This window comes from Lemur catta, chromosome 6 (genome assembly GCF_020740605.2).
Source record: "Lemur catta isolate mLemCat1 chromosome 6, mLemCat1.pri, whole genome shotgun sequence".
In the NCBI taxonomy this organism is placed as follows: Eukaryota; Metazoa; Chordata; class Mammalia; order Primates; family Lemuridae; genus Lemur; species Lemur catta.
The window spans coordinates 51759052-51773843 of NC_059133.1; the positions used below are offsets into that span (position 1 = coordinate 51759052).

The 14792-nt window shown below is 40.0% G+C and overlaps 1 protein-coding gene across 2 annotated transcripts; it reads right to left on the reverse strand.

Moving 5' to 3' along the window:
* Positions 1-223: 223 nt before the first annotated feature.
* Positions 224-14763, reverse strand: ATP23 (ATP23 metallopeptidase and ATP synthase assembly factor homolog). Of its 2 annotated transcripts, XM_045553475.1 has the most exons (6): positions 14347-14763; positions 10875-10920; positions 10035-10116; positions 5949-6086; positions 4130-4213; positions 224-682 (listed from the first exon to the last, which is right to left on the reverse strand). In XM_045553475.1, exons 1-6 carry the CDS (start codon positions 14531-14533, stop codon positions 479-481), a joined length of 741 nt encoding a protein of 246 aa, XP_045409431.1. In that variant the 5' UTR covers positions 14534-14763; the 3' UTR covers positions 224-478. The 2 variants fall into 2 exon arrangements, with proteins under 2 accessions (XP_045409431.1, XP_045409430.1); XM_045553474.1 differs by lacking the exons at positions 10035-10116; positions 10875-10920; positions 14347-14763 and adding an exon at positions 6535-6620.
* Positions 14764-14792: the final 29 nt, after the last annotated feature.

Sequence of the window (14792 nt, forward strand, 5' to 3'; positions counted from 1 at the left end):
ACTGAATGAATTATGCCCACCTTTCATCATGACAACATCTCAATAAATGTGCTATAATGAGATCGGTACATTTTTCTTTACATTTAATGTAAATACCAACAATGGTCACCTATCAACATCATATAAGGGCATACTTTACAGGTTTCATAATCAAACTTTAAAATAATCACATGTAATAAAAAACAAATCACAATAATAAAAACACAAAAAAATACAAGTATACTCTAGAAAATACAAAAATGTAATTTATTTATCTTATTTACCAAATGGTTAGCTATAAAGATACAATTTTTGCCTTGGAGTTTAAGGCAGTTTCACTTTTTGTCACAGTTACTTTTTCTGGTCACATGCTAGAATCACAAACTTCTGTGTTTTACCTGTATTTAATTGATCATTTAAGGTTTATGTTTGTTCACTTGAGAACCATATTTTTTTCTTCATGATCATTGAAGCTCTGTAATATAAAATGTCATTGTCTTCATATATTTGAATAATACCGATCACGGTTTTGAAAGTCTCTATGAGCATATTTTGCATAAGTCTTATCATGTGGGATCCTTCCAAAAGGTTCATGGTCATTGAAACAAGATTCAAAAACTTCATCAACAGCCTTCTGAGCTACTTCTTTGCTGACATTCCTAACAGCCAGGATAGAAAGAATAGCTCTGTCTCGCACACAAGTCTAAAAAGAAGAAGTATATGGCTTTAATGTTATATGAAAATTTAATCATGAAATAACGCTTTTTGGTTTTTAGAAACAAGGTCTTGCTCTGTCACCCAGGCTGGAGTCCAGTAACACTATCACAGCTTACTGTAATCTTTAGCTTCTGGGCTCTAGCAATCAGCCTCCGAGTAGCTGGGACTACAGGTGTGCACCATGCCAGGCTAATTTTTTTATTTTTATTTTTTGTAGAGACAAGGCCTTGCTATGTTATCCAGGTTGGTCTGGAACTCCTGGCCTCAAGCAATCCTCCCACCTTGGCCTCCCAAAGTGCTGGAATTACAGGCGTGAGTCAAAATAATACATTGTATACATCTGAACCATAATTAAAATTAACTTCCTCTCATATTATTTTGTTAATTTCTGTCATTCCAAAAAAGAAAACAAAATTAACAAAGAAACATAACTCTTAACTTATGGAGCATGTTTAGCTCAATCTAAAATTATTTAGGCATAAGACTTGCATTTTCTCATCTTTTCCAATAATATAAGTAGATGTCATTATCTGAAGTTCTACGCAGTGTCTGCCCAATAATATCTCTCAATTTGCAAAATCACCAAAGTCTATAAGCAAGGTTCTCATTAACTTTTTCATAAAATTTAATTTTATGAAATTAATTTTATGAAATTTCATAAATTTTTCATTAAATTTAATTAACTTTAAAATATATTTCACTTCTACACCTCTCTTCCTTAACTTTTCAGCTGACCAAAGCTAGATAACTCTTCCTTTGACAGTTATCTCAAATTCTCTTCCCTGGAGGCAATAAGAAACCACTGGAAATTTGGAAAGTCCCTTAATTTTTTAGGGGAGAAAAAAAGTTAAACAACTTTTTTTTCCTGAGTATTCTTTGCATGGATATTAAAGTTCTATTCTAAGTAAATAATTTACCTAATGTTACATAGTAATAGACTAGAATTTCCCAATACTCTAATTTAAATATTTTAAGAAATATAAGGCCCTGCCATTCCAATTCTCAGAGAGTTTTTAATCCATTTATTTCTTCCCAGGCCCAAACTAAGACTCAAAAGAATGGCTTTGACCTTTTCCTAAAAAATAATCAAACACTGGTTTTGATGGCTGTACATCCTGACAATCATCAATTTTCTCTGCATGTTGCCAGTTTTGCTTTGGCCTTGTCAGCATGCTAGAGCTGGAGATACTAATACTGGAATATAACTAGTACTTCTCAACCTAAATGATAGCAAATACTGACTTTAAAAATAAGCCCCAGGCATACAAGAACAAGGACAGGAAGAACCATTTGGAGCCACAACAACAATTGACGACAAAAAGAGGCCAGTCTGAAGGCAGTGAGTTATTGCACTTGATTGTTCAGTCCCCCCTTCTCACTACTGCACTTGACTAGTCTTTCAAAAAAAAGAGACAGAGGAAATTTCTCCCCCCAGAAGAAAAAAAAGATGCCAAAAATTTGTCTCCTAGAGCCAGAGGATTGGGAGACACAAGTGTAGACCACAATTCAGATTGACTTCTTTCCAGATATAATAAATTTCTGTTAAAATAAAAGTGTTACTGTGCAATTTTACAGTTACTGTACTTGCTGTTTATATTTCTTGGGTACATGCTCTACAAAAGCAGGGACTCCATTCTAAGACTCTTCCTCACCACACTCCTACTTCCTCTACACACTATTTTCTATCCTATTGCTAGTTCTATTCATTTTCTACTTCTGCTACCCAATGGCAAAAAGAGGAGAGATTTCACTTTCAAAGACTGTGAATAGCTCAAATCTATCACAAAGACAGAAGGCAGATGAAAATAAATGTTCATGCTCTATTTCTTTGTGATATCAACTGATTTTTTTTAATTGTTAAAGAATATAAAATTAGCATGTTTTTCTGAGAACAGAGTATATGTTAAGACTCTCTTTCAAAGAACTTTTTAAACTCTGTTGACACGAACAGACATCTATGAGCCATGCTCTCACATGCTTGAACCACATTATCCTCTTTTCTAGGGAAAGGCTGATGTATACCCTACTTCTACCCTCTCCACTGAACCAGAACACACAGAATTTACCAGAGAAGCAGGGATTTGAGAGCACAGAAAACATGCAGCACCAAGACAAGTCAGTGGCATATCACTAAGTTGTCTTGGCACAGGCTGAAAGCCTAACGGTCCAGTTGCAGTAATCACCCCTTCCAGGCACCAGGCTTGTCTTCTAGCTCCCATTGACTAAGTTCACAACTTCTCTTAGTAGCTCACTTTGACTTTCCACCCTCCACCCCAGAATTAAGTGACTCTCTTCTTCATAGAACCAAGGGCCTTCCCGCTGTTCCAAGCCCATGCTTTTTCATCTAGTTGAAACTGATATCCTGATGATCACATAATTCACAAATTGGCCTAGCAAGCTCTTCTAATAGAAAATCTCTTGGCTCACGCCTGTAATCCTAGCACTCTGGGAGGCCGACGTGGGAGGATTGCTTGAGGTCAGGAGTTTGAGACCAGCCTGAGCAAGAGCGAGACCTTGTCTCTACTAAAAATAGAAAAATTAGCCAGGCATCGTGGCACACGCCCATAGTCCCAGCTACTCAAGAAGCTAAGGCAGGAGGATTGCTTGAGCCCAGGAGTTTGAGGTTGTTGTGAGCTAAGCTGACGCCTGGGCACTCTAGCCCAGGCGACAGAGTAAGACTCTGTCTCAAAAAAAAAGAAAAAGAAAAGAAATATTCCCTGGTCAATAAATACAAATCTCATCTAAAAAAAAAAAAAAAAAAAATTCTGACATTTCTCCTGGGGCAGAACTGCTCACATTCATTAGCAATCCATGAGTTCTACACTTCCTTTCCCCACATCCATCTATCATGGATCTCAAAGGCTTTCTGGCAGGATAGTCTTACAGAGTTTTTTGTTGTTGTTTTTGTTTTGTTTTGTTCACAAACTCGCTCTTGGCTAAGCTCCCCTTAACCAATGGATTGAATGTGCCAATGCAAAGCTTTTCTAGCACATCACCTAGCCTTTACGGGTGCACTGACACACAGCCATAAACTTGTGGTAAAATGCAGTCTCTATTCTGAAAGGGATCACATTTTTTGTCTCCAGAATACTATGATAGATTCAAAATATAAGTCCAGGACTGTTAGGATAAAACTAAGACAGACTGTAACTTCACTTCCATTCCTTATCCACCCCCATCCAAAAGTACTCCAGGGGCAAGATCATAGCTCTCTTCATAGTTAAAATCTCCTGCTCACTCAGTCACATAGCTTGCCCCTAATTATAAAGTAGAACTAAATTCCACCTACTTTGTTTAAATGGTACTCATTTTGTATTCTTTTAATATAGGTAATTCTTTCACATTTCAAACACTAAATGTCCTTCTCATTTCTTTATTCATTATTTCTACTCATAACACTCTTGAGGGTGGGTGATCTCATGTTAGTTTTTACCTGATGATGTTGTTTTAATCCGAAATGTAACCTGAATATTTCATTTACAAGTGAGCAGTCTCCACTAAGGTTGGCAGCTCGAACCTATCACAAAGATAGAAGGCAAATGAAAAGTAAAGAAATGCTCATGCTCTATATATCTCTACAATATCAACCATTTTTTAAAAAATTGGAAAAGAATATAAAATTAGCGTGTTTTTCTGAGAACAGAGTATTTGTAAGACTTTTAAAAGCATTTTTTAAACTCTATTGACAACAGAGCAGATATCTCTAAGCCATGCTAGACGATGTCAAATATACTGGAGGGATGGGGAAAAGTTCAATCACCTACCAAAGAGAATTTTTTAAACTTTACACTATAGCTTTACTGACAGAACTGATTTCTTTAGAACCAAAAGTCAAAGAGTTAGACCTCAGGGTTAAAGTCTACACTCTCTACAAGATACAAACACTTCTAAAATTACCAACAAGACTTCAAGAAAGCATTCTTGAAACAAACTGAGTTTCAATGTGAGCTTAAAACTGAATGCATCAATATCTAAGACAGTTTGAGCATATGACTCTCCCAGTCCTAGCCCAAAGATCTCTTGGACCTTCCTTCAAAATCATGGAAGTTCATGACCTTCCTCCAGGGCCTTATTTTAAGTGGCACAAAGCACAAAGAATCCAGAACATTCCAAACTGATCATGCTATGAGCATGACAGCCTGAAGTTAGGACACATTTTCTAATTTACTATGCTTTCAAGGTAAAAATTTTCTAATTTACTGTATTTTAATAGATGAAAAAATCTTAGAACTACCCACATAGACCCTACAGCCAACGTGGCCACATTTTTGCTAATTCGTTGAAAACAGAATGGACTACTTCTTGTTACTTCTGCAATAACATGACCTCATTCCTCTGAAGAGTTCAAGGTACTTAACATACTTTAACTAGCTTACAGGCATTCACTGTCATAGCACCCAAGAGAGAAACCTATTTAAAAACTCAGGTTTCAGTCTACTCTCCAAATAATATGAATTATAATTAGATGCCATGGGGCCACTTATTAATTTCAAGGGAAAGAGAAAATAATCTAAGTTATAAAGTATAAGCTTGAGATTTATAGTCATTTTTTAATTTCTCATTACATTGCACTCTTCAATTAACAACATACAAGTATGAAATACATATGTCTCTCTAGGAGCATACATATGTATACTTCTGAGAGCAATCCAGAGTATTTAAAAATAACTATCTTTTTGTGTTATATTTTTGAGACTATATGTTTTACTCTAGGGCAAGCAAGGAACTTTACCAATGGAAGGCAGCACAGCAAACAAGTCACTGAACTCTGGTAGTAATTCTGCCTCTGCCACTTACTAACTTCGGAATCTAAACAACTGCCTCACTTTAGACATGTATAAAATGGAGTTAATAATAGTATCTACCTCAGTGGGTTGTTGTGAAGATTACATAAGAATCCATACAAACAGAACAGTGTTTGACACATAGCCTTTAATAAATGTTAATTATTATTTTTTATTTTATATAATTTATTCCACAGGAAAAATTAATAGTTTATTATTACTAAAGTCAGGCATCAGTATTATTAGGACTTAAAGGTGATATTTAAGACAATTCTAAATAGATACTTAAAATTTCTCTAGTTATATCTCAAAAAGTTGTATTCAATATTAGTTAAAAACAGAAATTCAAGATTAAGGTGGAACTATGACAGTAAGAAAAGGAGTAAGTTTAAATAAATTATAATTGAATAAAATGTTCAAACACAGTGTTTTAGGCAAAAATTTATTGTCTTCTACAGTAAAACTCACCTCTGAACAGGCCAAATGTCTGACATTAGTGAACCAGTCGACGTGAGCACGACAATGATCAAATGCATGAATGAGCTCATGGGTGACCACTCTGTTCATATGGGCCTGATTACGGATATTATTCTGGCACAAAACTATCTAGGAGGCACCAAAATAAGAGAAGTTCAGTGATTTCTAAACTCTACTTTCATTTTGTAGATCCCGTCTTTCTCCCACAAGCTCACCTGCCTGGAATGCCTCCACCCACTCTTCTCCATCGACCCCACATCACCCACCAGCCAAGTCCCACTCCTAACTGCCTATGCTCCGTCGCCTTCACCAATGACTAACTTCTCCCTTCTCTCTCTGGACTACAAGGGCACCTAGATTAAGGACATTTATTCATGCACCATCCTCACTGGGCTGACGACACCCATCTGTCTTGGACTCCACTGTGTTACGGTTAAGAGCCTGGGCTTTGGAATGAAGTGGACAGACTCAAATGCCAGCTCCAGCCCTTAGTAACTTGGTGACCTTGGGCAAGTTTCTTAAACTCTCTGTGCCTCAGTTTCCTCAACTATAAAAAGGAGATAATTAGAGCACCTACCTCATAGAACTGTGAGAATTAAATGAGAATGTATGCAAAATACTTCTTATCAAGTTTCTGAGTGAGCAATGAATGAACAATGAATGACCACCACTGTCCTCATTCTCCTAGAATGAGGGAAAATGCCAGGAAAAATCCTCAGAAAGACCTTCAGAAAGAAGTGCAAAAAGCCAACAGCACACTGAGCAGGACCCTATAAGAATAAGAAAGACATGAGGGATCCTAATAGTAACAGCTGCCATTTTCTGTGTACTTACTATGTGCCAGACACTGGGATACATGCCAGGCATTTTATATACATTCATTCCGCATTCATTTACTCAACTAATATCTATGGAGACTTAATAGAAGATTTATAATCTGCTAATGGAGATAGAAATTATCAAATATTTATCAAAATATTTAAATACATGAAATGACAGTTGTCAGGAAGAAAAACCCAGGTTGTCACGAGCATATACAATGAGGATGCCTGACCTGGTCGGGATGGTGGGGAAAGGCTTCTCTGTGGAAGGAACGTTTAAACTGGGATCTAACAGATGAACAGGAGTTAAATTTGCAGTGAGGAGAAGGGAATATTCTAGGCACAGAGAACAACATATGCAAACAGTAGGGGGAGGGTTGAAGGAATAGAATGTTTGAGAAGCTGAAAGCAGAGCCACAGAGCTGAAGCACAGAGTCAGAGGTGGTAGGCAACAGATACAGCCAGTGAGGTTGGCAGGGGCCTTTGACCAAAACTAGATGCAGAGAAACTAGATGAAAGCTAATGAAGTACTCTAGGCAAAAGACAATGGTACATGAGCTAGAACGGTGAGAACTGAAAGAGGGATTCAAGGTAAATTGGGCAAAATGTGGTAGTAGATAGAATATGGGGAAGGAATCAGAAATCTCAAGGATGATCCGTAATTTCTGGCTTGGGTAATAGGATGGATGATAGTACCATCCACTGAGATATGCAAAAGTAAAAGACCAGGTTCGGTGATTATAGGGCATGGTAAAAATCATGAATTTGGTCTTGGACATGTCAGGTCTAAAGTACTTTTAAGACATTTTAATTAGAAGTATTAAGTGGGCACTTGGATATATGGAATGTGGAGTTCGAAAGAGAGTTCAAACCTTGGAAAATTAATAAGATCCCCTTGGCAGAGTATAGAGTAAAAAACGAAGGGGATCTAACACCAAGGATTGAGGGACTATAACATTTAAGGACTGGTAGAGGAAGATAAGCTAGCAAAGGAACCACCAGAAGAGTGTTCCATACTAGACACCAGGGGAAGAAAGTGATTGGCATTACCAGCCCAAGTTCAGTGTATGCTGGTCTTAATTCCATGTTTGCTAAACGGAAAAAAAAAAAAAATGAAAACAAAAAAGTGTATGTATACTATATGACCCAGCAATTCTGCTCCTAGCCATATACCTTGGAGAAACTATTACAAATGTGCACCAGTAGAGAAGGTCAAGAATATTCATAGCAGCATTGTGCATAATAATAAAGTTGGAAACAATCAATATTAGATAGGGTACTATAAACAAACAATGGAATACTACACAACAGTGAAACTAAATAAACCAGAGAGGTACATACAACAACATAAAAATCTCACAGATAATGTTGAACAGAAGAATTAAGTTACAGAAGACTACCTACTATACAATTTCATAATATTACAAAGTATTGCATATAATTCAGTATTCCATGTATAAAGCTCAAAAGCAGGCAACTAAATAACACATTGCTGGAGTGTATATGTAGATGATGAGACTACTCAGAGAAGCAGGGAATGATCACTACAAAAGTCAGGATAAAGAACAGAGAGCAAGTGACTCAAGAGGGGCACACAGGTTTCTGAAGTCCTGGTGATACTCTATTTAAAATGGCAGTTACACAGGTGTTCATTTTAGCATTATTACTGACAGTGTACCTATATGTTTCTTTACTCCTCTGTATGAATGAGATACTTCACAATAAAAATTTTAATTTAAAAAAATAAAAGGAGAAAGTGCCCAACTATGTTCAACACTAATGAGAACTAAAATCAAAGTTTAAGATATCGACTCTATTTAACCCCAGCGGGCGGGGAAGGGGGTGAACTTACCAAGAGCCATTCTGAGAGCCACAGTATCAGGTACCAATTTACAAATGAGGAAACTGAGAATAAAAAAAATAACTTGCCCAAGCCCCACAGCTAATAAGCAGGGGAACTAGGATTTGAACTCTAATCTATCTGACTCCAAAACCCAGACCTCTCATCCCTGTGCTATGTTGCCATTTCTCATGAATACTATAAAAAACTTATGAATAACCAAAATACTTATAAAATTCTCCAGCAGGAAACAGTTCAGTGTAAATATGGGTTATATATTCAAATTGGAAATAGTTATTAATATTTATAACACCTTCGTCTACCCTCATCACATGACCTAATCCATCTACCACTTCTAAGACTCTGTCAAAACCCCCAATGACTTAAAACTAATAATAAAATTTATTAAATGCTTACTATGAGCCAGGCGCTAGGAGCGCTAAGATAAGCAACTTTTTTTTTTTTTGAGACACAGTCTCACTCTGTTGCCTGGGCTAGAGTGCTGTGGCATCAGCCTAGCTCACAGCAACCTCAAACTCCTGGGCTTAAGCGATCCTACTGCCTCAGCCTCCCGAGTAGCTGGGACTACAGGCATGCGCCACCATGCCCGGCTAATTTTTTCTATATATATTTTTAGTTGTCCAGCTAATTTCTTTCTATTTTTTTAGTACAGATGGAGGTCTCACTCTTGCTCAGGGGGTCTTGAACTCCTGAGCTCAAATGATGCACTCGCCTCGGCCTCCCAGAGTGCGAGGATTACAGGCGTGAGCCACCGCGCCCGGCCTAAGATAAGCAACTTTAGAAGAGACAGCTCATTTAATTCTCATCATCACTCTATAAGATACATATAATCATTGCTCAAATTTTACAGATTTTACTCACTCCCCTAATCTAAAATTTTCACAGGATATTATCACTTCTCACCATGTGAAAGTGGAAACCTTTATTTAGCATCCAAAGCCTCCCGCCATATGGCTTCCTTTCTTTCCAATTCTATTTCCCTTAAATCTCCAGGGGTTCATGCCCTCCAGCTAAACTGGACAACATGCCATTCCCAGACATGCCCTGGTTTCCCAGCTGTCACTTTTGCTCATGGTATCCCTGCTCTAACCCTGAGGAGGCTTTATATCCTCTAGCTGAGTCTGCTGGCATCTTTTAATCAATCACAACACTGTCTCATTGTGGTAACCAAGCCCTCCTAAAAAAGTTTAGCCTGCCTCAAATTTTATTATTTGTGTTCATGTCTCATCTCCCCTGTGAGAATGTAAACTCCTTAAGAGTAAGGACCACGACTAATTTCTTTTTTAAAGTTCTACGCAAAGTCTACCAAATAGAATGTCCAGCATATGGAAGGTGCTCAGCAAATATCACGAAAGAAGATTAAAGGAAAGGTAACAATTTGGCAAAAATGCCTACCTGAGATGTTGAAGCATCAAAACCTCCACTCACATTTCCATTACAATCTTCACATGAAAAGTGTCTGTCTTTGTTAACAGCACTAAAAGGCAAGAATAAAGATCAATATACATACATGAGTATTTAAAAAAAAAAAAAAAAAAAAAAGAAGAGTAGATTAAAGAGACAATGTCCAGAACAGTGTGTACGTGGGAAACAGCCCTGGCCCAGGAGTCAGGAGATCCTCTACCATATATATAGTAAATCCCCTCCACCACTAACACATATGAACCCTGGGAAGCAACTTAATACCTTCAGGATTCAGTTCTCTTGTCTATAAAATAAGGGGAATATCTCTGCAAAACTGAATCCTAGTTCAAACCCTAAGATATGCTTCCATAAAGCATTTGGTCAACTGATTAATACCCTATTAGAAATATGGTGGAGTTCCTACCCTTGGGCCAGGTCAAGAAGTGGACATCAGACCTCACTTCCTTTAATCCCCTCAGAGTTAATATAACATCTGGAAGGCTCCTACATAACAAGCTGAGATTTCTTCTCCATTAAAAACAATGCCCAGGCTGTTGTGGCAGAAAGGCCAGGTTTGAATTACTTACAAGAAAGATTTTGAGTATTGTCTTTACTAAATTCCCAAGGTGAATGGTACAGCCAGAAATTGAGTTAGGGTTAGAAGATGTCCAAAGAGAACAAGGACTGCCTGGAAAGAATGCAGCCAATCCCCACCATCTAGCCTACAGAAAAGATTGTGACCGGAAGTGAGAAATCTTAAGCAGGTCCAGTGCGGGGGTTTTGTTTTTAGCACCCAGAATATCAAGCAGCATTGCATAAAGATTTACTTACCAACCCGAGTGCTTCATAGCATCAAGTAGAAGTTTGACATATGGATCTAGAAAGATATTGATTCAATTAAGTAAGCTAACTGGAAAAAGTAAAAGCTATTAAATTACCCAAATAGCAGCAAATTATCAAAAAGTAAATCATAATGAAGTAATACTACCTTAAAATTGGTAAAAACGGACAGGAAAAGACAAGCTTACATTAATATCAAAGTAAGTCTTAACTGAAGCAAAACACTAATACAAATACCAGGATGGTACCACCAAGCCGTTGCGACAACATCAAATATGCTTTTAAAGGTCATTTTTAGTTAAATGATCAAATACATTGCATTACAGTAGATAATATGACAGATAAGACTGAGGGAATTTTGGGCCACATCCCTACAAAGGAACAACAGCACAGTATCCAGATTTGAGGAAGGCAGTGGCCACACTGTTCTCTGTCCTGGTCAGACCACACTGGGAACACCATGTCCCATGCTGAGTACCTACCTCACTCTAAATGGGACCTGCCACTGAAAGCCCTTCCACAAGGGATGGTGACTAGAATAGCACCGGACTATGTTCAGTAAGAAGCAAGAAAGGATTTGGGGACTTGGAAAGGAGAAGGAAGACTTAACCAGGACCACAGTACTTTTGAGTATTGAAGGGGTGCCATGTGGGAATAGATTCAGTCAATATTTCTTCAAAGGGCAGAACAAGGACCAAAGAGTGAAAATTACATGTGGCAGATTTCAACATAGTATGAGAAAGGATTTTTCCAACAACTAAAGTTGTTGAAACAATAGAGTAGACTCAAAAAACAGGTAACCTGTTCCAGGAGAGGCCTATGGGCTATCTGGTCATTGATGGCACTGAGGTTTTCCTGTACGGGGACAGGACACCTCTCATACCAACTTTTCACAAAGGCATCTTTTCTGAGAATACAAATGTACAGCAAATTATAGGACATAACCCAAAAAATAGATAAAGAAAAGAAACCAAAATTTAAAAAAAAAAACATTAAAAGCAAAAACAGGTAAGTAGTGTGAGATGAGAAAGTTAGATATAGGTTACTGCTTTAGTGACCCACCCTTTCTTAAGAGTGTGAACAGTAGAATAATTATTATTAAAAATAAGCATTATTAATTGAGTGTATACCAGGTGTCAGGCACCATATTAAGTGCATCATGGTTCACACAATTAAGAGAATTTTACAAAGTTGATATAGTTTCGGCCGGGCGCGGTGGCTCACGCCTGTAATCTTAGCCCTCTGGGAGGCCGAGGCGGGTGGATCGCTGGAGGTCAGGAGTTCGAGACCAGCCTTAGTGAGACCCCGTCTCTACTAAAAAATAGAAATAAAAAAAATTATCTGGACAACTAAAAATATATATAGAAAAAATTAGCCAGGCATGGTGGTGCATGCCTGTAGTCCCAGCTACTCGGGAGGCTGAGGCAGTAGGATCGCTTAAGCCCAGGAGTTTGAGGTTGCTGTGAGCTAGGCTGACGCCACGGCACTCACTCTAGCCCGGGCAACAAAGTGAGACTCTGTCTCAAAAAAAAAAAAAAACAAAGTTGATATAGTTTCAAAAGTCCATAGTCTCCTTCCTTAAAAAAACAAAAAATGCAGGTAGCACAGTGGTTTGTCTTCAAAAAGGACCTGCAGCAGTATTTAGAATAAATTTGCTTTTAAGAAAAATAAGGCCGGGCGTGGTGGCTCACACCTGTAATCCTAGTACTCTGGGAGGCCGAGGTGGGCAGATCATTTGAGCTCAGGAGTTCGAGACCAGCCTGAGCAAGAGCAAGACCCCATCTCTACTAAAAATAGAAAGAAATTTGCTGGACAACTGAAAATATACATAAAAAATTAGCTGGGCATGGTGGCACATGCCTGTAGTCCCAGCTACTCGGGAGGCCGAGGCAGAAGGATTGCTTGAGCCCAGGAGTTTGAAGCTGCTGTGAGCGAGGCTGATGCCACGGCACTCTAGCCCCAGCAACAAAGTGAGACTGTGTCTCAAAAAAAAAAAAGAAAGAAAGAAAAAGAAAAGGTCTCCCATGAGGCCAGATTTCTCCCATCACCCCCTGCCCAGGGATAGGATTTTAAAGTTCCAAGGTGATGCTTTAATACCACCAACAGGCCCTCCCCTTGGAAGGCTGAGGCCGGCTGATTCCTACAGGGGCTAATATTCAGCACCCTATCATCCTCACATCCCACCTATTCAACTGTCCTCCACTATGTGGCTCCACTGTAAAAACAGCTACCCTTTATTCAGCTCCTGATATGCTGGCACTTTACAGTCATAAAATCTATTCCGCACAACATCCCTAAGAGAGGTATCTTTGGCCCCTTACCCCTTTTTTTACAGATAAGGATAGAGGGGATCAGGGAGGGTAAGTCATTCTTCCATACCTAATAAGGAAAGGGACCAGCATCCGAACTCACATCTAACTCTGCAACCCACATCCTTTCTGCTGTATTTATTCCACTCTGAAACACCTTAAAGACAGAGTCCTTACTCATCTTTGTATTTCCCCCCACCAGAACCTAGGAGGCATTCAATACATATTTATACAGTCAATACAATGTCCTCATTTTCCCATCCTTTATCCTCTATTTCTCTTCCTTCTCCCACCGCGTCCCCATGAGTCTCAACATGCAGGTAATCCCAAAAAGGTTGGAAAATCTTGGGTGCTTGACTTTGGACTGTGACTGGCCAGCTATGAAATAGAAACCTTGCTTTGGGACAAATACATGTAGGATTTTCATTTTCTAAATGCACCTGAAATAAACTTAGGAAGTCTATGTAAATATAAAGGAGTTAAGAAATCTTTTCTAGTGTAATGTTCCTGGGACTGGAGAGAAATTGGGTATTTGTGTCCCTATTTAACCCACAGCAGTGGTTCTTAACCTTTTTGAGGTCGTTGGTCTCTTTGAGAATATGATGAAGCTATGCACTCTCCCTCCCCCCTCAAAAAAACGCACTTAGACACATATACACAATTTCACAGAACTTCTCCAGGATTTTTACACTCTGAAACCCATTTTTGCATGAAAGTTAATACCCCCTTCCAGTGAAGGGTAGGTTTGCAAACTACTGTTTTTGCACTGACAGCAATATATGCCTTAATTCATCTAAAACTCTGCCTCACCCTTACCCTAACGTCACCGTGTTGCTGCAAAACTTACATAAGAAAGCAGAGGATCTGCCAGAGCAGTAAGTGTGACCAAAAAGGGCAAACTCCTAGCCTAACCCCTCGTTCATTCCACAAGCAAGAGAGTGCCGAAAGGGGCCTCAGTGCTTCCTCTAATGGGGAAACTGAGGCCCAGGCCCCAACCCGCCCCCACGATGCCTAGAGTCTGCACGGAGGTGCCTGAACGGGACACGTCCAGCCCTGGGGATGAACCCCGGCTGAGTGGTGCCCAAGCCCTTCCCCGCCCACCCGGTCTCAGGCACCACCCGGCCGACCCCCAGTCCCCAGGTCACGGCTCCTACTTGTCTCCAGCGTCTTCAGCAGCATGAGCTGGCACTTCTGGTTGTGGGTGAGGAAGCTGAAGAGGAACCCCTGCTGGGGCTTCGCCTGGGCCAGCCGCTCGGGGAAGACCTGGCACGGGACGTGCTGCTGCGGCAGCTGCTCCCCCGCCGCTGGGCCCGGCCCGGGCTCTTCCGGAACTGCCGCCATGCCGCCCGCCGACCTCGCCGCCGCTTCCTCCCGGCTCGGGCGGCCGGGGTGAGGCTGGGAAGGGTCACCTCCCTCCCGCCAACCCGACTGCCCAGGCCCTCCCTCCGCAGAGCCAACAGGCAGAAGGGCTGCACACAGACGTCGGGCCAGAAGGGGCTCCGAGCCTGGCGAGGTAGGCCCGGCGGGGCAGGCCGGGCGGGGCGCGGTGAGAGGCACCCTGGGGCCAGAGGCGCGGGGCGGGGCGGGGCGCGGGGCGGGG